This window comes from Nyctibius grandis, chromosome 24 (assembly GCF_013368605.1).
Source record: "Nyctibius grandis isolate bNycGra1 chromosome 24, bNycGra1.pri, whole genome shotgun sequence".
Lineage (NCBI taxonomy): Eukaryota > Metazoa > Chordata > Aves > Nyctibiiformes > Nyctibiidae > Nyctibius > Nyctibius grandis.
The window spans coordinates 1004290-1027028 of NC_090681.1; the positions used below are offsets into that span (position 1 = coordinate 1004290).

At 72.5% G+C, this 22739-nt stretch overlaps 2 protein-coding genes across 4 annotated transcripts; both read right to left on the minus strand.

The window, feature by feature from the left end:
• Window positions 1–410: 410 nt before the first annotated feature.
• On the minus strand, window positions 411–14893 carry MAP7D1 (MAP7 domain containing 1). 3 transcript variants are annotated; one of them, XM_068417746.1, is made up of 18 exons: window positions 14766–14893; window positions 8449–9126; window positions 8237–8305; window positions 7454–7617; window positions 7011–7125; window positions 5299–5409; window positions 3707–3829; window positions 3424–3566; window positions 3170–3303; window positions 2815–3074; window positions 2565–2739; window positions 2339–2498; window positions 1956–2060; window positions 1784–1837; window positions 1614–1671; window positions 1358–1475; window positions 1079–1284; window positions 411–997 (listed from the first exon to the last, which is right to left on the minus strand). In XM_068417746.1, the coding sequence occupies exons 1-18, from the start codon at window positions 14824–14826 to the stop codon at window positions 987–989; spliced, it is 2745 nt and encodes a 914-aa protein (XP_068273847.1). In that variant the 5' UTR covers window positions 14827–14893; the 3' UTR covers window positions 411–986. The 3 variants fall into 3 exon arrangements, with proteins under 3 accessions (XP_068273847.1, XP_068273848.1, XP_068273849.1); XM_068417747.1 differs by lacking the exon at window positions 14766–14893 and adding an exon at window positions 11546–11762; XM_068417748.1 differs by lacking the exon at window positions 5299–5409 and having other exon boundaries at window positions 14766–14892.
• Window positions 14894–18344: 3451 nt separating this feature from the next.
• LOC137673208 (uncharacterized) lies at window positions 18345–22581 on the minus strand. Its single transcript, XM_068417864.1, has 14 exons — window positions 22208–22581; window positions 21979–22139; window positions 21717–21876; window positions 21405–21575; window positions 21232–21323; window positions 20983–21140; window positions 20799–20902; window positions 20479–20703; window positions 20243–20328; window positions 19937–20073; window positions 19685–19774; window positions 19258–19466; window positions 18934–19140; window positions 18345–18813 (listed from the first exon to the last, which is right to left on the minus strand). Exons 1-14 carry the CDS (start codon window positions 22409–22411, stop codon window positions 18526–18528), a joined length of 2292 nt encoding a protein of 763 aa, XP_068273965.1. The 5' UTR covers window positions 22412–22581; the 3' UTR covers window positions 18345–18525.
• Between the last annotated feature and the right edge of the window lie 158 nt (window positions 22582–22739).

Consider the following 22739-nt stretch of genomic DNA (forward strand, 5'->3'; position numbering starts at 1 on the left):
GGCTGGTGGCGCCGGCCGGACTACAGCTCCCAGCGGGCTCGGCGCGGCGTCTTACGTGGTTTCCGCCTCCTCCCCAGCCCGCCCCTGGCGCCACGGAGAGGCCGGAGCTTCCGGCGGGGAGGGGCGGGGCCGCGGCCGGGAAATGGCGGCGGGGGCCGTGACATGGGCTCAGGCCGCCCCCCCCCCGGTGTGGGCCGGGCCCAGCCTCCTCCCGCACCGCCCGGCTCCCCGCTGCTTCCCCCGCCCGGGAGGGCAGCGAGGGCGCAGAGCAGCCGGTCACTGAAGGGGTGGGGGGGCCCCAAGGGCGAGCCCTGCCATGGGGGTGAACCTGCCCCCTGCTGCCGGGGGGCCAGGAGAGCTGCCAGCCCAGCCCAGCCCAGCGCGGTCCCCACGCAGCGAGGCGAGGCAAGGGCAGTTGTCCGCTTTTATTGTTCACAAAGGTTGTCCGGATGCATAACACTGTCACAACGGCACGGGGAGCAGCGTGGTGCCGGCCGGGTCCCGGGCGCGCGCTCCAGAGGCACCCAGCGCGCACAGGGATGAGGGGACAGGCAGCCCCGAATCCTGCCACCCTGCAGGGCTGGGCCAGGCGAGCGTCCCCGGTGTCTGGCCGAGCTCTATTTACAGTATTCACATACATTGTACCCAGCAAGTTAAATAACTACATTATTACACCACACGTCTGGGGCGGCTCTGGCAGGCTGCTAGGGCGGGGGTGTCAGTCTGATAAGGTGCATATTTAAAAAAAAAAAAAACAAAACAACGAAATAAAAACAAGAACAAAGAGAGAAATGAGGCGTCCCCGCAGCGGGCAGGGGGCTGGCGGCTGCCTTGCCGGGGTCCCACACCACCTGGGCCCCCCGCAGCAGGGGGGCAGGGGGGGAGCAGCGAGGTTTTTCTTCTGACAACAGCTACGGTTCTGCGTGGATGTCCAGAGTCAGGACGTGTGCGGTGGCCCCGCGGGGACATCTGCCAGGGCCTGGCCCTCACAGCACCTCTGCGGGAGGAGAGAGGGCGCAGCGGTGAGACTGGGCAGCCACAGCATCGCCCTGGCCCCCCGCACGCCCCCATCTCTCACCTGTCACCTGGGGGGGCTTGACCACAGCCTGCTTGAGGAAGGGCTCCTTGTCACCAAAAGGGATGATGGTGCCGGGGCTGCTGCCATGGTGGGAGAGCTCCAGCAGCTCCTGCGACCCCTCTGTGCCCGAGAAGCCGTTCTCATGCTTGCCGGGCTGCACGCCGTTCACCAGGGACGCCGGGGACGCCACCTCCTTGGCCGGGGAGCTGTGGGGCGGGAGGGGTGGCGTCAGCCTGTGTCCTGCCACCCCCCAGCCCGCCCGGCCAGCCCCGCATTCACCTTGGCTGCAGCCCCTCGCCTGCCAGGCCCTTCGGCCCCCCCGGAGTCCCTATGCATGGTGTCTCTGTCTCGGGGAGTTCCTCCTCCTTCGGCATCGGCCCCACACGCTTCTCACGGCCTGGGGATGTTGGCAGAGCCCCCGCTCAGCCATGGCCCCAGACGGCAGCACGGCTGGGGCAGCAGCAGGACGGGGTCGTGGCTCCGCAGACCCCGGGCACCCTGGAGGTGCAGCAGGCTGTGGGAAGGGGCCACGTACCTGGGACATCCTCCTGCTCGGCCACTTTCCCATTCACCACCTTCTTGCCCTCCTTCTTCTGCAGGGAGAGGAGAGCTGTGAGGGGCAGTGGCAGCTCCGGGCAGGGGCAGGAGGGCTCTGCAGAGTCCCCCGTGTCCCCAGGCACCTCAGGACGGGGGACAGGCACCCACCTTGGCATCAGCTGTGTCCGACTTGCGTGTCCTCTTCATGATCTCCTCCAGGCGCTGCGGGGCAGAGAGGGGCTCGTCATGCCCCCGCCAGCAGGACCTGCCCGGGGTGCTGGGCAGGACCCCTCGCAGGGGAAGCCTGTGCCATGTGCCCCGCGATGCCCCCAGCCCTCACCTTCTTCCTCTCCAGCCGCTCCTGCTCCTCACGCTGGAAGTGCTTCTCGCGCTCCAGGCGCTGCCGCTCAGCCTCTTCACGCGCCCTTGCCTCGGCCTCTTCCCTCTGCAGCACAGCGGGGTGGCAGGGACGGATGAGACAGGGCAGAGACGGACGGGGTGGCACAGGGACAGTGGGGACAGGCTGCCTGGGTGGCTCAGCACAGCCCTGGCCCGTGTCCCCTCCTGCCACCCTGGGCATGGAGGGGCTGGGCTGGTCCTTGCCCCTGTCTTCCGCTGGTGTGGGAACCACAGGAGAGCATCCCTGCCTTCCCCCTCCATCCCTGCCTTCATCCCCCATCCCACCTCTTCCTCCCCTGTCCCCTCCACCCCGCTGCCCCAGACCTGTCTCTGCAGCCGCTCCGTCTCCTCCTGCTCTGCCCGTGCTCTCTCCTGGGCCTCCCGCTCCTCCTGCAGCCGCTGTTCCTCCTCCCGCTGGCGTGCCAGGGCCTCCCTGCGGCTCTGCTCCTCCGCTGCCTCCTGTGCCCGCTCCTCCTGCAGCCGCCTGCGGGGAGGGGACCCTCAGCAGGGTGGGGAGCCGGGGCTGGGGGTCGGGGGGGGCAACACCCACCTCTCCCGCTCCTCCTGCTCCCGGCGCTCCCGCTCCTCGCGCTCGCGCTGCTCACGGGCCTGGCGCCGCTTCTCTGCCAGCAGCCGGGCAGCCTCCTCCCGGTCCGTGGTGCCGGCCGGGGGTCTGCCTGGGGGGGTGGCCGGCACGGGTCCGGGGGCTGCAGGGGCCGGGGGGGCTGCGGGGTGCACACAGCGTCAGTGCTGCTCCCGCTCCCCCAGCCCCGCCGCCCCCCCAGCCACCCCCTACCCACCTGCTGCTGGCTCTGCCGGCACCTTGGGGGGCTCGGGGAGGGCCGGGGGGGCCGAGCCCCGCTCCTCCTCCTTCCTCTTGTGCGCCTTCGCCTGGCCCTCCTGCTCCCCCCGCTCCTCCCGGGCCCTGGCCCGCACCTTGGGCGAGGAGTGGGCGCTGCGGGGCAGGGGCGGCTTGTGGGGAGAGCTGAGGGCCGGGCTGGGGGACGCCGGACGGGCTTTGGGGGCGGCAGGGGACGAGGGACGGTTCTTGGGGCCGGGGCTGCAAACGGAGCGAGTGACGGTGTTAGCGGGGCTGGGGCAGCCCCCGCGGCGGCGCGGGGTGGCCGGGCAGCCCCCGCGGCGGTGGGTCCCTACCTGCCGTCTGCTGCGGGCAGGAGCCGGGGCTGCGCCGCCGGCAGCGACTGCCGCTTCTTGAGGCTGCGCTCGCGGGACAGGGCGCTGCGCTCCTTGGCGTTCTCCCGCTCCTTCTCCTTCTTCTCCTTCTTCTTCTGCGCCGGACAGGGAGAGACAGAGGCAGCGTCAGCGCCGGGTGCTGGCTCCGCCAGGAGCCGCGCCGTGCCCCGCAGCCACCCTGGCACCGAGGTGTCCCCGTGGGAGGTGGCACTCACGGGTGAGGGCTCGGTCCTGCGGCGCGGCGTCACGTCGGGGCTGCCCGCGGTGCCCTTCCGCCTCTCCCAGCAGCGGTGCTGCAGGCGGTGGTTGTGGCAGGGGCTGAGGGGGCTGGCGGAGGCTGAGCGGGGGCACACGGGCACTGGGGGTAGGAGTGTCCACACCGTCAGACAGACCCGGCATGGCACCCGCGCCGGCTCTGCGCTGGCATCACGCTCCCCCCTCCCAGTCCCCTGGTTGTGCCAGGACCCGGGTGGCCCCGTGCCCACCCCGGGTGCTCACCCTGCTCCTTGCCGTTCCCCGCCAGCGTCACGGCGCTCCGGCTGCGCGCGAGGAAGGACAGGGTGGGCGTCATCAGCCGGTCCACGATGCTGCTCTCCCACGGGCTCAGCTGCAAGCTCCGGTCTGGGGAGGGAGAGGGGCCCTTAGCGTGCCCCCGAGCCCCCAGCCCCGGCCCCGCGGCCACGCGCCAAGAGGGAGCAGCCTTGCAGCGAGGCCGGGACGTGTGTGGCCGCGGGAGTGCCCGCGGCTCGGCCGCGCTGGGGAGGGCTCCCGGTGCCCCGCGTGGCTGGCCGAGGTGGGACACGGGGCTGTGCGGGTGTGGATGGGCAGCCAGGCACCCACAGGACGGCACTGCGGCACGATGACAACACTGTCCGCGCACCCCGCGGACACCCCAGCTGCGGTGCACCCCCAGCCAGCAGCACCCGCCGTGCCAGGGTGCAGTCCTGCTGGCAGCAGCCCCTTCCACCCCGGCCCCCTTCCCATGCCCGGCGCTGGCGTGCACCCTGCCCACGTCCCTGTACCAATGTGACCGAGCCCCTGGCACGCTGCAGCTGCTGGAGAGACACCGCAGGTGCCCCCATGCCAGGGGAGCTGTGCCCAAGTCGCTGGGCATGCTGTGTGAGCCAGGCTCATGGCACCTGAGGAACGGCAGGCCCTGGCCACGCTGCCGGCTCAGCCGGGCACTGGGCTGCCACTGGCTGCCCTCCAGCGCACATCGCCGGCACCGAACAACCCACGGGCGCACGGGAAGCACCCACAGAGACAGGGCCCCTCTGCCCCGTCCCCACTCAGGCTGGGGCAGCACACGCTGCCAGGAGGGAGAAAACACCCACGGGCGCAGCGGGGGGCACAGGGCGCTGGGCCCAGGGAGATGCTGCTCCCACCCGGGCGGTGCAACGGCCCCTGGGTGCCTCTGGCCGGGCTGAGCCCCCAGCGCGGGGCCGGTGGGAGCCGCCTGCGTCACCAGCGCCCGCAGCCGCCCGCGTCAGCTGCTCCGGCTATTTATACCCGGCCGGGAACGCGCGCGCCCATCGCCAGGCAACCCCGAAACACAACAGCAGCCCCGGCGCTGGACGCATCCCTCCGGCGCAGCCGGCAGCCCTGGGCAGCCCGCCCAGGGCCAGGACGACCTCGCAGCACCCGACGCAGCACCGCGCCCATGGCGCTCCGTGGCACCCAGCCCCGGGTGCCTGTGTGGGGACAGGCGTCACGGCAGCGGGCACCGGCACCGTGCCCAGCCCCGAGGAGGGTCTGGTGACAGGCAGCCCCGCTCTGCGGCTGCATCTGCACCTACTGGAGCTGCCCCGGGGCAGGGAGCCAGGGCTCCCGGTCCCCATTCTGGCACTCCACGGGGCTGCCACCACCCAGCCACTCCTCCTCCTCCTCCTCCCAGCCTCCACACAGCCTCATGGAGCCACCAGCCGGCTCCAACCTCCTCCCACAAACAGCAAATGGCTTCTCCTCTCTCCGCGGGCACCGTGCTGCAAGGCAGGGCCTGGGGACGGGGGACCCTGCCCTCGGGAGTCCCCAGCGCTGGGCAGGGGCCAGGCTGTGCCCCCTGCGCTGGGACAAACGCAAAGGGCTCTTACTTCTACTGGGAGAGTTCCAGAGGGTTGCGGAGGATTTGGAGAGCCGCTTGTTGATTATAGAGTCGACGTGTTTGGGGAGGTTTACAGCGGACACCGAGCACCGGCTCGCACCTGGAGGAGGGAAAAGACACAAGGGCATTAAGGTCCCGGGGCCGGGGCTGGGCCCCCCGCATGCAGCATGCACGGCCGTGCCGGGGCGCTGGGGCAGGAGCAGGACACGGCACAGAGAATGGGGCCAGGAGATGCTGGTGTCAGGGGACACGACACACGGCGCTGGCATCTGGCACGGTACGGTGCCTGAGCCCCGGGGCATCATGCTGGGATCATGCAGGGATCTCATCTTCAGGGAGCCGGGGCGGCTTCTGGGCCCCGCCACGCCAGCGTCCCCAAAAACAGTCCTGGGAACTGGGAGCCGGGTGGCCGGGGACCTTGGCAGCACCGGACGAGCAGCCAGCCCGGGGGAGCAGGTTGAGGGCAGCAGGTCCAGACAGACACGGGACAAGGCTCACACCAATGCTGGGTCACTATGGCAGTGCCAGGAGGGTGCTGGTGGCCGGCAGCACCTCCACAGGGCACTGGGATCCCTCCGCCCTGGACAGGCTCCTCCGGAGAAAATGGCCAGGGGAGCTTGCTGTGGTGGAGGGGCAGCCAGGAGACGGGCGAGTGAGAGTGCTGGCGGCAGCTCCGGCAGCACGGGAGGTGGCAGGGGAAGGTGTCCCCTCACCAGACCCTGCCAGGCACTGCACCAGGACACACAGGTCTGTCCCGGCGCGTACCACAAGCCACAGCCAGACCCACGGCACCTGGACACACAGCCCGGCCACGCACAGCCCGGCACACAGCGCCGGGACACGCGTGGTGCCACACACACAGTGCCGGTACACACAGCCTGGCCAGGCACAGCCGGGGCTGCCACAGCCACCCCATGGTGCAAGCGGGGCAGAAAGACGCCAGGGGCACAGCGCTCCCCTCTATGCCATCAGCCTGCCATCAGACACACCAGGCAGTGCCAGTGCAGCCCTGTCCCCTCGGCGGTCAGGGGACAGGATAGACCTCCACAGGCCCAGCCCCGGTGCCGAACCCCGCAGGGTGTCCCTGAGGAGCCCCCAAGGAGAGGGACCAGCTGGACTCAGTGCCCCAGCTGCGGGGCAGCGGGCATGGCTGAGCCTCCGGCAGCCGCCACAGGGACACGGCACAGCACGGCGAGGCCCGGCACAGCCACGCACACCCAGGGGCACACACAGCCACTGTCACCCCCACATTGGAGCTGGAGGGGCCAAGCGCTGCCCTCACCCAGCCGGGGGACAAGGGGACACGCCGCAGCACAGACCCCAACGAGAGACGGCGACGGCCTCGCACGGTGCCACAACCCACGCCTGACTCCTCCCGGCCGCTGGAGACCCGGGCAGCGAGGCCACGGCATCCCCGCGGGCAGCCGGGCCTGTCCCCAGGCACATCCCTGCGCACAACGGTGACCGTGACGCACAGCCTCCAGCTCACCCCAGCCCCAAAAGAGCAGGGAAAAGCCAAGGGATCCCATCGGGCCCCGGCACAGCCCGGGGTGACGGCAGCATGACCCCACAGCAGAGTGGGGCTGAGCTGGGATGTGGGTTCTCGCCCCCCTTGCACAGAGCACCAGAGCCGTGCCCAGCCGCCCCCGCCGCCGGCAGAGCCGCGGGGCCCCGGGCGCCCTCGCCCAGCCCGGCACTCACCGTCCTTGTGCGCGGGGGAGCCGTGGTGCAGGGCCCCAGCCCAGGACCACCGCTGCTGCCGGATCTCTGCCCACGTCTTCTTGGCCGACCGCTGGATCGCTGCCTCGTAGCGCTCCTGCCCGAGGGAGAGGGACAGGCTGCGGCCGGCGGCTGGCGGAACGGGGCCAGGACCGGACGGAGCCTCTCGGCACGAGGCTACCGCAGCGATGGGGATGCTTCGAGGGAGACGGGGCAGTGATACACGCCCTGGCCAGGGCACGTGTGCCCAAGGAGCTGGGCACCACGGGGGCTCTGCACTACCAAGGATGGACGGGCACCACAGAGGACTGGCACGGTGGGAAGCTCCTGAAGGGTTGCTGGAGCCACAGGGTCTCCCCAGGGAGCACATGGCCAGCGTGCTGCCCCGGCCCCCCACCCGCCGCGCCCGCGACCCCCATCCCCACCTTGTTCTTCTCCAGCTTCTGCCTCTGCCGCTCCTCCAGGACCGCGCGGCGCTTCTCCGCCTTCAGCCGCTGCTCCTCCAGGCGCCGGCGACGCTCCTCCAGCTGCTTCTCCCGCAGCAGCCTGGCCTTCTCCTCCTTCTCCAGCCACAGCACCCGCTTGGCGGCTGCAGGAGGGACCCGGGGCAGCGGGGTCACACCCCAGGCACAGCCCCGGCCCCGGCGAGCCCCGCGGTCGGGACGCGTGCCCGTGCCGGTGGCGTGGGGCCGAGGGCTGGCGGTGGCAGGGGCACGCGGCTGGGCTCCCCGGGCGCGCGGGGCAGGCGGCATCGCGGCCGGCCGGCGAGGGAGGGGTCTGGGCGAGGACAAAAGGGAGGCCGGGAGCCCGCCGAGCCGCACCGAGCCAGCGAACAATGGGGGAATGAGGGTGGAAAGAGTGCACGGACGAGGAGGCCCCATGCGCGGCGCGGGGGCCCCGCTCGCCCGCCAGCCCGAGCTGCTGGGGCTCTGGGCTGGCAGCACCCGCACAGACCGGGGGCACCCGGGGGGCACCCGGACCGCGGGGAGCAGCCAGGGGAGAGCGGCAGCAGCGTGGCAGGGGGACAGCGGCGTGCCGGGGGTCAGAGCCGCCGGCACAGCAGCTCCTGCCCGGGCTCAGCTCGTCGCAGCTAATGGGATTGCCCGTGACCCCGCAAAGCTCCTTAGCTCCTGCCTCCCCGCCTCCCACTTTCCCTCCCGGCCCGCACCGGGGGCTCGCTGGCCCACCCTGCTCCCCCAGCCCCGTACCCAGGTACTTGGCCCGCTCCTCACGCCGCTCCTTCGCCTGCTTGTGCCTCGCCTGGGCTTTCTGGGCATCTGCAGCGGGGAGACACGGTCAGCGCAGCGCCCGGACCCCCCGCCCCGGTGCCGTGCCAGCACCAGCCTAGCACAGAGGCACCAAGCAGCACCCGCAGGGTGCCAGCATCCCCTGAGCACCCCCAGCCCCCCCGGGTACCCACCTTGCTTGGGCCTGGGGCTGGCGGTGGGAGCTGGTGAGGCTGCGGCCGGGGTGGTGCGGCCACTCCGGGGCGGCGCGTCCTTTGAGGGCCCGGCCATGCCACCCGGGGGGCTCTTGGCATCGGAGGGGGCTCCTTCACTGGCCGCTGGGGCTGGAGGATTGCTCCCACGGGGCAGCATCTCTGCCGGGCAAGGGGCAGCGGGGACGGGAACCGGCTGGCTGGCAGCGTGGGGAGATGCCTCTTCTTTGGGGTGCTCCATGGCAGGGGGCTGGGGGGCCCCAGGGGGGGACCTGTCACACCACGGGGGGACACTCTCCGCCAAGGGGGCCACGGCTGTAGGGATGGGGGAGACAGGCTGTGCTGACGGTGTCACGGCTGGAGGGACGGGCCGGTCCCGCTGCGGGGTGCTGCTCTCGGCAGGGGGGGTCACGGCTGGGGGGCCGGGGCAGACGGGCTGCCCGGCGGGGGTCATGGCTGCAGGGACGGGCGAGACGGTCTTTTCAGAGGGGGTGACGGCTGCAGGGACGTGTGACACGGGCTGCCCGGAGCGGGTGACGGCTGGAGGGACGGGTCGGTCCCGCGGCGGGGGGGTGCGCTCTCCCTGCAGGGCGTCCCCAGGCGAGGGGGGCGGCGAGGCGGCGGGGGGCACGCTGTCTCCCATCGGGGATGGCGGCTTCCCTGCAACACAGGCAGAGCAGAACGGAGGGTCACTCAGTGGGGGGGCCCCGTCCCCCCAACCCAGCCCTCGGGAGCAAGGCTGTCCCTGGCCGCAGGGGCCGGGGCCGGTCCCCAGGTCCCCCTGGGGATGACAGCGGGACCCCCACCCCAGCCCTGCTGCCGCCCCCGTCTCGGGGGGCACCCACACCGCCCCACGCTGGTGCCAGGCGCCGGGAGCACAAAGCACAGCGGGACCGGCCGGGGCTCCGCCAGGCACCACCACCACAAAGCCGCCCTTCTTCCCCCGGCAGCTGCCGCCCCGGCCCCACCGCGGGGGGACGCGGGGACGCAGACCCCACGCAGGCACGGGGACCCACGCGCCGCCCCGCCGCGCGCCCGGGGGATGCGGGGCCGCTTCCGCGGGCAGCACGGCCGGCGGCAGGATGGGCGCGGGCCCCGCGGCCTGACGTCACCGCCATGGCCCCTGTCCCCCAGCCGCGCCATGCCCGCGCCGCCATGAACTCACGGCCCAGGAATGCACACGAGGCCGCCGCCGCCAGCACGCAGCCCCCTCCCCGCTGCCCCGCCGGGGGGTGCCTGCTCTGTGCACCCCGAGGGGAGCAGCCCTGGGGAATGGCCCCCCCCATCCCGGCCAGCCCCACGGCAGCTCGGTGGCAGGGGACTGCAGGGTGCCCGCCGCACGCCCGGTGCTGGGGACCAGCAGCGGTGACCTCCCCGGCCCCCAGTGACCCCCCTGGCCCCCAGTGATCCCCCCCGGCCCCCTTAACCAGTCCTTTGCAAACGCACCTCCGGGCACACGCCGGGGTCCCAGCCCTGGTCCCCGCGCAGCCGGCACCGCTGTCACCTCTGCCCGGGAACGATGCCTGACCTGCTGTGAGGTCATGGGCGCCCAGCGCCAGCACCACGGGCACCGCTGCAGCGAGCGGCCCCAGCTCCGGTGGTGTGAGACAGTGGGGACGCCAGCGCCGGGCACCCACCGGCCCCAGCGAGGTGATGTCACGCACCGGCTCGGCCGTGTTTGCAGAGCTCTCCACAATCTCCGGCGAGGGGCAAAGTGTGGGCTCGGCAAACACGGCCGGCGCCGCTCCCCCACCCGCGCCGGAGCCTGCCGAGCCCGGGGGCAGCCCCAGGCACCGAGGGAAGGCACCACCAGCCCGCCCTGCGCTGTGGGCAGGGGTGCACCCCAGGTCCCATGGTCCCCCAGCACCCACAGCAGCACCCACCTGCCTGGGGAGGGGCAGGGGGTCCTGCTGGGGCACCCCAGCAGGCCGGGGCTCGTGCCAGCAGGGTACCCCCACCCCGCAGCCAGCCCGGGCCCCCCCCAGACCGGCGCAGCCTTCCGGGTATTTTCTGCCGCAGGAAGCCGGCCCATCCCCTGGCCCCGATCCTGCACATCCCGTGTCCCCATCACTGCACCCCACGAAGTGGCCGTGAAGATGTGCAGCCAGGAAGGTGCCAGGGCTGCAGCCGAGGGGGTCCGCTGCCCCATACCCCCAGATCAGCACCTGTAGTCAGCGGGGCTGGGCAGCCCCCGGGCACCAGCTCTGAGGACAATCTCTGCGGTGGCACCACACGTGTCCTGGCCGGGAGGGGTGACCCCCGGGAGGGCTGTGGTGGCACAGCCAGGCGCTGCCAGCTGAGCGAAACCCTCTGGGACGGGAACACCTCCGGGAGCCCTGGCCATGAGGGGAGCGGGGCAGGGGACGACGGGTGCCTCCTGCCACCCCACACCACCGGACATGGAGCCCCAGGCACAGCCCTAGGCAGGATCCATTCTGCCCCACTGGCCAGAGGGACGGCAGCGCCCGTGGCCAGGGCAGGCTGCTGGGCACAGCCAAAACCCCCGTGCGCGGCCGGGGCCAGCCCTGCCACCATCTGTCCCTGTCGTTGCTCCGGCACAGCAGCTGCCCTGAAACCCAACGCTGCCTGCGCCCAGGCGGGCGTCCCCTCTCCCCGGGCCGGGGCATTCCGCAGGGGATTAGCTCCCGGCCCCCCAGACACACAGGCACGGCTCCCCCGCAGCCCCCAGCCCGGGTGAGCCTGCGCGGCACCAGCACCGCTGCTGGCACCAGGACGGCGCTGCGCCCAGCCGCGGGCCACGGCCGCGGGGCGAGGTGCTGCCCCTCGACGCCGGGGGCACCCGTCCCAGCCCGGCTCCTCTCGTGGGTCCACCTGGCACTGCCCGGTGCGGTGCTGCTCCACGGCCGCGTGTGGCCGGGGATGCTCAGCCAGGCAGAGGCAAATCCCCCGGTGCTGTGAAGCGTGAGCACACGGAGGCCCCGCGGGGAGCTCCGGTCAGGGGGCGAGCGGCCCTCGTTAACCATCCGCCACGAACCCCCAAGGGGCGCTTCCCGCGAGGGCGAGGGGCACTCACCGCGCTTTAACCTCAGCTCCCCCCGTCCGCCGTGTCCTCACGTACCTGCTCTGCGGCACAGCCGAGGCTCGCCATGGGCTGCTCCGCGTGTGGTACCCACCCTGGTCTGGGGGCATCGGACGGGGCTGACCCCTGCCCCGGGAGGAGAGGAGGGCAGGGCTGGCGGGCACAGCGGGGGCCCGTCGGTGGCCACTGCAAAGGCACCCAAAGGTGCTGGTGCCACAGTGGGGTGCTCAAAGCCCTGGGGGTGCCCGGAGCCCTGGTGCTGCCCCTGATGCCACCCCGCCTCGCCACATCTCAGATGTGCTCTGGAGCCAAGCCCTGCCCTGTCCCACCCAGCTCCCGGGATTCCCCTGCGCTGCAGCACCCCTCGCACCTGGATGACAGGGACAGTGAGCAAGCGTCCCCAGCATGTCCCCGGCATGTCCCCAGCACGTCCCCGGCACGTCCCGGCCGCGGGCGCTGCGCTGACGCACACCCTCAGCCCTGGCTCACACGCACGGGCAGGGAGACGCGGGCGATGCGCAGAACAAGCGCCAGCAGCCCCGCACCGTGTCACCCCAGCAGCCGCCACCGGCAATGACACCCCGTCCCCCGCGGGGGGTCCCGTAGTGCTGTTGCCCGCAGCCACCCGCACCCTGGCCCCGGGCAGCACGGGTGCTGTAGCCCGAGGCTGGCTCCTCTCCCTGCCGGCTCAGAGCCAGCGACACGCAGCCGGCAGCGCCGGAGCAGGTCAGGCATCGTCCCACTGTGCCCCACACGCTGCCCGCAGCCCCGCTTCGGGGACAGGCCTGCAGGGCCAGGCAGGAGCAGGGCAGGAGGGGCGCAGGCAGCAGGGCAGCCGGGATGGCACAGCCGGATGCCCATGGTAGGTGCCAGGCAGGAGGAAGGGGCATGGCAGGTCATTGCCCACCCGGCTTGGGCCACACTCCCTTTGCACCCACTCCTGGAAGGGCTGGTTTGGGAGGGGGCTGCACCCGCTGCCCACCCCCCCCAGCACAGAGGACCAGACCCCCTTCCCAGGGTCCATACCCCCCCCCGAGGCACCAGGACGGGGGCGTGTGGGGGCAGCCACGGGGAACCACGCCAGCTCCTGTGGCTCAGCACCCAGCCGGCGGTGACGTGCCAAGCCAGAGAGCAACAAGGGGAACTTGGGAGCCGGGATCTCGTGGCCAGAGCAGGGCCAGAGCTGGGGGGTTTCCAGGGTTTAAAATACACGTGGAGGAAAGAGCCTGAGCTGCTGCTGCACCCCGGCACCCCCACGGCAAACTTTCCGTTTGGCTGCAGTCACGGCGCAGCCCCCACCAGCCCAAGGGCAGGGGCAGGCAGCACCTGCCTGCCATCCATCTGGGCAGCGGCGACAGGAGGTGCCCTCGTCCTTGGGGCGACCCGCGCAGAGCTGCCAACGCCGAGGGCAGCCGGCCCAGCCGTGCTCCTGAGAACCTGTCCGCTAGCATCACGCTGGGAAAACAGAAACCAGGCCCGAAGGCAGGGCACGGGGCTCCACGCCTGCCGGGATCTGGCCTCAGGGAGCAGCTGCCCAGCACCTCCGAAAAACGGCTCCCGAGCCTCACAGCGCGGATGTGCGCACCTACCGGGGCTGGGGCCGTGCAGGATCCTGTGCTGCTGCCCGTCCCTGCCCGGAGCCCTCCGACAAGCGAGAGCTGCGCTAACTATTTTGGACATGGCACCACGGGACTGTCACATCACTGCTCCGCACGTCGCATCACGTTGCTCTGACGGTTTCGCAGCAGTGGCTCTGCTGGCATCCCTGTGCTGGGCGAGCTCCCGAGCCGCCTGCTCCCAAACAGGCGCTGGCTGGCACCCAGCTCGCCCTGCACCCTCCCTCTCTGCCATGCCAGAGGGAGAAGGGCTGGAGAAACGAGGGGGCACCTGGATAAGAGTGAACCCCTACCTGCTCCCTACCCTGGTCCTCACCCCTCCGCACCCTGTGACCTCCTGCCCCCCACCGCAGCGGGTCCCCGTCCCTGGAGAGCAACCCTGGCCCCACTGGTGCCAGGCCACGGCACACTGGAGGGGCCGGGGGCCCCGACCCGTGCTGGGGAGCGAGGCAGGGCGCAGCCGGGGCTGGGGACTCCGCAGGTCCCCCAAACGAGGAGGCTCGGGGGACGCTCCCCGGGGCGGGACGTGCTGCAGAGCCCCCGGTGCTGCCGCCATCCTCCTCCGCTCGCAGCACAGCGGGCCCGGCCCGGGAGGCTGCCGGGACCCGCACAACATGTCCGCAGCGCCGCCGGGGATCCGCCGCCGGGTGTCCGAGAGCCGCCGGTACCGGCTGGGAGCCGGCAGCCATCGCTCCCCGCCTGCCCGGGATGAATCACGGCGGGGCCGAGCGGGGGGAGCTGCCGCTCCTCTTCCTCCCTCGGTGGGAAGCGGCTCCATGACCGAGCCCTGCTTAGTCACAGCCCCGCGGCGGGGCCAGCAGCGCCCGGCAGGGAAGAGCCAACACAAACCCTGGCCCCGAGGCTCGGCCCCGCCGCCCGCCCCGCCGAGCCGAGCCGAGCCGAGCCGAGGCAGAGTTCACCCCGGGGCAGCGCCGGGACCGGCCCGGCGGGGACCCGGCACGACCAGGGCGCGGACCGCAGGGCCACGCACGCCCCGCAGCAGGAGCGGGGCTGCCCTGGCAGGCACCCCCAGGGCGCCGGGACCCGGCACCAACGCGGCAGCGGGGCCCTGCCCGCCGGGACCCCCAGCAGCAGCATCGGGGGGGGCTCGGGGCCAGGCCGGCATCGCCCACGGGCCGGCGAGGCAGAGCCAGGGCAGGGGCAGGCGCCGCCGCCCCGGACCCCCTCCCCCGCCACGGCGAGGCCGCCCCCGGGAGGGCTCCCCAAGGGCAGCTCCCCCTGCACCGCCCGGCGGCGGCGGGGCCGGGGCTGCGCGGCGCTGCCCCCCCCAACATGGAGGAGCCGTGCCCGGGCTTTCTGCCCCCCTGCCCCGGCCCCCGGGCCCTCCGGCTCCCCCACCGCCTCCCCCGGGCCCCCGAGCGGCCCCGCCGCATCCCCCGGGCCCGGCTCAGCTCCCCGCGCCCGCCCGCCGCGCCATCCCCGCCGGCACCGCCACGGCCGGCTCCCGCACCCCCACGGCCGGCTCCCGCACCCCCACGGCCGGATCCCGCTCCCCGCCGCGGCCCGGCTCCCGCCTCCCCCAAGGCCGCATCCCGCACCCCAACTCCGGCGCGGCCCCGCGGTGCGGGCAGGGCCCTGGGCGCCCGCCGCTGCCGGAGCCGGTCCCCGCCGCGGAGCCTTACCCTGGGCCGGCTGGGGCTGGGGCTGGGGCTGGGGCTCCCGCCCGGCGCGGCTCCTCTCCATGGCGTGGCGGGCAGGCGCAGAGGGCTGGCCGAGCCGTGCCGAGCCGCGCCGAGCCGCGCCGCACCGCCCCGCTCCCCCCGGCCCGGCGGGGGAGGACGCACGGCACTCCCCGCCCCGGCCCCGCATCCCGCCCGGCCCCGCGGCCCCGGGCTGGGGGGAGCGGGCAGGCGGGGGATGCTCTGCCCGGGCTCGCCGCTCCCCTGCCTCAAACGCGACCCCGGCCCGGCTCTGCGCCCCTCCGCAGGGCTCCCACCGCCGGGGTCTTGGGTGCCCTCCCGCCCATCCCCACGGCCTCAGGCCTGCCCTGCTGTGACCAGCCTTGCTCGGGCACTCGCCCATCTCCATCCCCTCCTCTCACAGATTTTGGGGCTTGCACCCACCCTTCCCACTCCCCACGTTTGACGATGCTCCGGTCACCTGCAAAGCGCTGGCCCTGCAGTGGACACCCCCTGACCAGCACCGCTCGGATCAGCTGCCCGATTTCCAGGCACCCCAAAGAGACACTGATTTCCCGTCCCCGAGCCCCACCTCGGCTGCTTGTGAGGCCTCACAGCTGCTTCCCCCACCAGCCACCCGTCGCACGTGAGCCTTCGTCACCGCCACCAGCCGCCCCCCCATTCCCGGGGGCGAGGGCTTCGCTGCCACACATCACACCCTGCCTCGATAACAGACAGATAACGAGAGGCCTCTCCTGCTCCCCGGACAGGAGCAGAGGCCTCAGCTCAGCCCTGCTAGGGGGTGAAACTCCTCTTGGCCTTGCAAGAAGCAGGGGTGGGCCAGGAGTGCAGCCCCGGTCCCTGCCCTGCGCAGCATCCTGGAGCAAACGCACCCCCCAAGGGCAGGGGACATGCGGGCAGGAGCAGCAGCCCAGGGGGAAACACCGCTTCAGGCTTTGCATGGGCAGCAGGAGCCAGGGACACGTTCACTGCACGGCCGGCCGGGTCTGGGCACCCCGCAAAGCCCCCGTCTCTGGGTTCACGGGAGCTGTTGATGAACAGGTTCAGTTTTCTGTGAGCAGAGCTATCAGGGATGCCTGTTTTGGGGATGATGTCACCGCAGGGCCAGGAGATCCCCTGCCACCCATCCTCCCTCGCCTACCAGGCAAACAGGTTTCCCAAAATCCCAGCCCTCTCCCCCGGAAGCGCGTTCCTCTGACTCAGGGGATGGGGAGCGGGCAGGAGGGCTCCTCAGCAGACAGGGCGGCCCCGCTCTGTGCCACTGCAGGGGTAGCTGTACGCCCCAAACCGCCCCACACACCCCAGAGCCTCATGCTGCGGCTGAGCCATCGCCTTCCCGCAGCCCCTGGCCACGCCACCGCCGGCTGCTCGCCCGGCTCAGCCAGAGCAGAGACTACCCCGAAACTCCAGCAGCCTCACCCGCCGGCTGACTCCCTGCCGGGGAATGCTGCACGGACGAGCCACGGCTCCGGGAGCTGGGCAGCCCCGGGGGGATGGCGGGGCACAGGAGGGCACATGGCTCAGGAGCGTGTCCCAGTGAACCCACAAACACAGGGGACACCCCGGGACAGGGAAGGGGAACAGCCCTGCTCGCACGTCCGCGTGGCTGAGCCTCCGAGGGGTCTGCGGCAGCCCCATGGCCCCTCATTTCCATGGCACACAAGGGACCTGGCCGAGCGGGGCTGGGGCCACCCCATGACCTGCTCCGAGGGTGGCAGTGGATGGCTTCCAAAGCCCTTTTGTTGGGGCCACGGCCCCACAGCATCGCTAGAGCAGATGAGCATCCCAGGCTCTGGGACAGCCGGGCACCAGGTCCAGCCATGCCCAGGGTCCATCTCCCCACCCCGGGGCCAGCCTGGAGCAGGGGGCACGGTGAGGAAGGGGCAGTCGCGGGCGTACAGGGCCTGTGGCTGAGCTCCCAGTGCGGGCAGCGGTGCAGCGGGCTCCTGGCTGCCGTGCCAGCCCCAGTCGATGGGCTTATACAACAAGCAGAGCGTGGATCGATGGCTCCGCCGCAGGCAGAGCCCTGCTGCGTCGGGGTTCCTGGGTGCAGCCCCCCCGTTGCTGCGGGTGCTGGGAACAGCCGCCCTCCTCACGCTGATGGAAAATCCGATGAGCTCATGACGAGAATGCCACCCGCCCCAGCAGCTGCGCACCCCGAGCTCCTCAGCCCCTCGGCGCAGGGGGCAACGCTGCCACGGCTCCCTTGGGCTGGCCTGGGGAGGGGGCTGCACCCGGCGGGCTGGGGCCCGGCCACAGCGTGCCCAGCGCCTGGCCCTGCCACTGCCTGCGGGGAGCCAACGGGGCGCCAAGCACCCCAAAATCAAAGTACAATTACAGGGGAGCCAACGGGGTGCCAAGCACCCCAAAATCAAAGGGCAATTACAGCTGTGGCTCAGCCACTGCCCTGCCAGCACGAGTCGACGCCACGGGAGGCTGGGAGCAAACAGGGATGAGGACGGCAAACAACCCCACCGACATCTCTGGGCAAAGTACCGTGGGGGACATCCCAGCCCACCTGCTCCTCTGCCCCACACCTCCCTCCGCCGGCCCCAGGACTTTGCCCCTGCTCCAGGCTGCTCCCACCCTGCTGCTCCACGCGGGTGGTTTCGGTGGCCACGCAGGGCCAGCACCGAGCACGGTACCGTGGCCAGGAGGGCTGATCTGAACCCCTGCCCCCAAAATGCTCCAGGTGACCCCCACTAGCCATGGGGCAGTGACCCAGCAGGAACCTGGGGGCGAGGGTCTGTCCCTGCATCCTGCCCCAGAGCGCAGCAGTGCGGTACCAGCCCATCGCCCATGGGGTGCTGGGGCAGCCGCCAGCCCCTGAGCATCTTGCCATGGGGCTGGCATCGTGGCCAGCCACAAGCCCTGCTGCTGCGGGACGATTCCCCACGGGTGCAGGTGACAAATGGGCCAGCGATGGGCTGAGCCGAGCCCTGCCCTGCCGCAGCCCTCACCCGCTCTGTAATTACCCTGGGCCGCATCTGTAATTAGTGCCCTGATGTCACGGTGTCAGGCCTGGGCAGCCCCACACGCTCCCCGCCAGCCCCACCTTGGCCTCCTGCTCAGCAGCTGAGGGAGATCCTGGCCCTCCAACGCCGGCCCGAGGAGCTCCTGCCCAGCTCCGGCTGCTCCCTGCCAGCATCGCTGCTGGACCCCCATCCCACCCCTGCCCGCAGCACCCGAGCTGCTGGAGGGCTGGATCCAGCCCTGCGGCCGCTGCAGGGCTTGGAGGCTCCCACTGCCGCAGCTCTGCCCCTCGCCGTGCTGGCCCTGCCGGCTGGCTGCACGGCTGCCACACTCCTGGGGACGGACCCTGCCTGGGCCCTCTCAAGCCCGCCAGGCTGGGGATGAAGGTCCCCCACCCCTCGGCCCGGGGAATGCGCCGGAGCGGCCCTGGCAGCTATAAATAGAGCGGGAGGCGCAGGCGTGCGCTGGCCGGGGCACACGTGGGTCTGGGCAGCCGCTGCCCCTTGGCCGGCGTGGGGCTGCAGTGGCACCCCGGGGTGGGACGGGAACAGGGAGGAGGGCGAGAGCCCCGGGCAGGGCAGGGGCACTGCCATCCTGCTGCAGGGACGCGCCCAGCCCCGTGCCAGGGGGACGGGACAGCAGGGGAGGCCACTGCAGCCGCCGCGGGGCAGCACCCAGCACTTTATTGCAAGGCAGACACCCGCGCTCCCCACGGCCCCTTCCCTCTGCCAGCGCCCCGGGCTGCCCGGTGCCACGGCCGCCCCCACCTCTAGCACCCGCGCAGGGGCCGGGCTGCGCCGGTGACGGTGAACCGCGCACTCAGCACCTCCGAGGGCGCCCGCGTCTGCTGGCCCGGCTGCTGCCCGCCGGCAAAGAGGGTGAAGGTGCCAGGCTCGAGGTGCCAGCCCTGCGCCCACACAGCGCGCTGCTCGGCCGCCACCTCGAAGGACAGCTTGGTCTCCCGGCCCGCCGGCACGGCCACGCGGCGGAAAGCCACCAGCTGCCAGCGGGGCACGGGCACGGAGGACTGCTCCCACCGCAGGTACAGCTGCACCACCTGCTCGGAGGGACAGGAGTCAGCGCCAGCGGGACCCCCTCAGCTTCCCCCCTGGCAGGAGGGACCCTGGCTGCATCCGTACCCCCTATGGCCGCATCGGTGCGGAGCTGCCGTGCTCACCTCCTCACCGTCCCGCTGCCCCGTGTTCTCCAGCACCACGGACACGGAGAGGTTGGCACAGACGGGCAGCACTGGGGGGCTCAGCACCAGGTCCCGGTACTGGAAGGTGGTGTAGGACAGCCCGTACCCGAAAGGGTAGAGCGGGGCCTCCTCCCCGTAGTACCGGTACGTCCGCCCCTCCATGGTGTAGTTCTCCATCGGTGGCACCTGCAGCACGCGAGACCGGTGGAGCGGGCACGGTCAAACATCAGCCCCGCGTCCCACAGCTCCTTGGCCACCAAGGCAGGGAAGGGCTACGGGTGCTGCCAGCTGCCCCGGCCTTACCTGGTGCATGCCCGCTGGCCACGTGGCCGGCAGCCTGCCGGCTGGGTTGGCCCCCTCCTCGCCCAGCAGGACCCTGGCGATGGCGAGGCCGGCGGCCTGGGCAGGGAAGAAGCACGCCAGGATGGCCCCCACGCCCTCGTGCGCCTGCGCCCAGCTCACGTCCAGCGGCCCCGCGTTGAACAGCAGCAGGATGACGGGGCGCCCGGCAGCTGTGGGGACACCGCTGTCATCGAGAGCCCCACACCAGCGCTGCCCAGACGGCTCCAGGGTGCCCCGTGGATGGGGAACCCCTGGGGGGTTGTGGTTCCCCTCCCTGCGCCCCAGCCCATCGCCACCCCCTCTGGGCTGGCCCTGACCCCTGGGACCCCAATCAGGCCCCAGGCGCCAGCGCTGCTGCGGCCAGGACTGAGCCCCGCAGAGCCCCTACCTGCCTGCACAGCGTCCTGCAGCAGCTCCAGCTGGTGGCCTGGCAGGGACAGGTCCCTCCGGTCCTTCGCCTCCGTCTCCACATCTGTCCCTGCGTGGGGACAGGCAAGGGACAGCCCCTTACACCCTGCCTGGGCACCACAGACAGACGGGGCAGAGGGGCACCAACCACCTCGGGGGGCGATGGGGACCCGTTCCTCTCCTGGAGCTGCCCATGCTGTGCCTGCCCAGCGCCCTCCCCGCTCCCACCTACCTGTCCCCAGGCAGACCACCACCACGTTGGCTGCCCCCGCCGCAGCCGCCACCTCCGCCTGCGAGTACTGCTGGCACCGCGGCTCCCGGCAGCCCGCCGCGAAGCTGACGTTGGCCGGCAGCGTCTCCAGCCCTCTCCTGCACCAGAGAAGAGCAGAGGGCACAGGGGCTGCTGTGCCCCAGGGTCGGTGCACCTTGGGGACGCCCCCCCTTGCCCCGGCCCCCAGCGAAGGGTTGAGCGGCTCTGGCAGCAGCCCCAGGCAGTGCCCAGCACCAGGGGACAGACGGCAGCCCCGCGCTGCCTCACCGGGGAGTGTGGATGTATTGTGGCTCCGGCACCGGCGCATAGTCCCCAAACAGCACCCGGGGGTTATCGGCGAAGGGACCCACGACCTGTGGAGGGCAGAGGGGTGAGGGTGGGCACCGGCAGCCCTGTGCCACGCAGCCTGCAGCTCTCCGAAGGAGGGGACACCTGCATGCCTGGGGTACAGAGCCAGCAGCCCCCGGGTCACCGTGTCCCCCTGCCCGCCTCTGTTGGCTCACCGCAAGGCGTTTGCCTGGCAGGTCCTGGGCCCGCAGGGGCAGCGTCCCCCGCACGTTCTTCAGCAGCACGAAGCTCTTGACAACAGCTTCCAGCGAGAGGTTGCGGTGCTCGGGGCTCTGCACGGCGCTCAGGTCCAGGGCGCTGTAGGGGTTCATGGCCGGGGGGTCGAACTCCCCCAGCCGCATCCGCGTGTAGAAGAGGGGCCGGACCCGGTCGCGCAGCATCTGTGAAGACCCCGACACCAAAACCTCGGCTGTGCTCGGCGGGGGCAGCCCCGGCTCCCTGCCCGCGCCCCCAGCCCCGCTCCCCCCCCCCTCACCTGCAGCGTGATGTTGCCCATGGCCAGAGCCTGGGGGATGTGCATGAAGACGTTGTTCCTCATGCCGTAGGAGAGCTCCAGGTTGCAGCCGGCGTTCATGGAGGCTGCCGGGCCGGTGAGAAGGGAAACCGCCCGTCACGGCTGCGTGATGCCCGGGGACCCCGCGCCCGTCCCGCGAGCTCACCGACCGCCGTCTCCAGGAAGGTGCGTGTGTAGCGGTGCCCCAGCATGATGAGCTCCAGGGCCCCCTCGTCGCTCACCACGTAGCCGTCGAACCCCCACTCGCCACGCAGGATGTCTGTCAGCAGCTTCTTGTTGGCGCAGGCGGGAACGCCGTTGATCCTGTCAGAGAGGGGATGGGGCAGCCTGGCTGGCTGGGCACTGGCCACCCCCTGGGCGGCCCAGCCTGCGCAGCCCCCGCCGCGCTTGGTACCTGTTGTAGCTGCACATGAAGCTGTAGGAGCCAGCGCGTACACACGCCTGGAACTGGGGCAGGAAGGTGGTGTGCCAGTCCCGCTCCAGCACCTGCGAGAATGGCAGCAGAGAGGGGTCAGTGCCCAGGGGGCTGCCCACCACCCCGCAGCCCTGCCATCCCGCTGCGCTCACCTGGGCGTCGAAGCTGAGCCTGGACACGGGGATGTTCTCGGGGCCCCCGTGCACGCTGAAGTGCTTGCAGCCAGCGCTGGCCTTGATGTAGCGGGGGTGCGGGCCCTGCAGCCCCTGCACGAAGCTGCGGGCCAGCTCCCCGCTCAGGAACGGGTCCTCCCCGTAGGTCTCCTGGCCGAGGCGCAGGGGTGTCACCGCCGGGACCCCCAACCCCGCAGCCAGCGCCCCGGGGAGCTGCTGCCACCCTCCCGCCGCTCAGCCAGGGCCCTGCGTGCCCTGGGCCCGGGGCTAGCACCCCCCCCGGGCTGGCACCTGGTTCCTGCCCCACAGCGGGTGCCGCATGATGTTCAGGACGGGGCTGAAGCAGCTGAGCCCCGTGTGGTCCCCGTAGCGGCCGGCGGCGGCGAAGGCGTTGTGCTTGGCTCGCACCTCCGTGCCGGTGGCGTTGGCCACCCGGTAGACGAGCTCAGGGCTGCGGGGAGAGCGCGGGGGTGAGGCGGGAGGGGGCGCCTCGCAGGGCCATGTCCCGCAGCCCCGGGGGCAGCCCCAGGCGCCCCGTCCCCGCTGCCGGTACCTGAAGGCGGCGGCGAGCCCCAGCGCCTGGGGAAAGGCCGTGGCCCAGCCGGGCGCCTCCGCGTCGCCCCGCAGACACTCCGTGTTCCAGTTGTAGGGCCCGATGCCCAGCCGCGGGACGGGCGGCGCGGGGCCGTTCCCCATCGCGCCCCCCCTCGCCACCTGCGGGCCAGCGGCGCTGAGCGGGGGAGCCCGGGGGGGTCCCGGGGCCGCCCCCGCCGCGCGCTCACCTGCAGCACCAGCTCGGCGGGGCTCAGCCGGCCCAGCAGGTCATCGAGGCGGCGGTGCCAGGGCAGCGCCGGGTCCTGGAAGGGGAAGCGGGGGGGCTGCGCCCGCCCCGGCCCGGCGCCCAGCGCCGCGCACAGCAGCACGGCGGCGGCCCGGAGCCCCGCCAGCCCCGGCATGACCGCTCCCGCGGCGGCTCGGCGCGACATGGCTGGCTTAGCTTGGCTCGGCTCGGCCCGGCTGAGCTCGGCTAGGCTCGGCTTGGCCCGGCTGAGCTCGGCTAGGCTCGGGACAGCTCGACCCGGTCCGGCTAAGCTCGGCGCGGCTGGGCTGGGCTGGGCTGGGCTCGGCTCGGCTCGGCTCGGCCCGGCCCGGCCCGGCGGGCAGAGGCGCCCCCTGGCGGCGCACGCCCTCCCCGCCCTCCGGGGTTTGCAGGCGCCGCTCCGTCACGTGGGGCGGGGCACGCCGGGGAGGGGACAGCGCCGCCACCGCCCGCCGCGGCCCGCGCATGCGCACGGGGCGGCCGCGCTGCGCTCT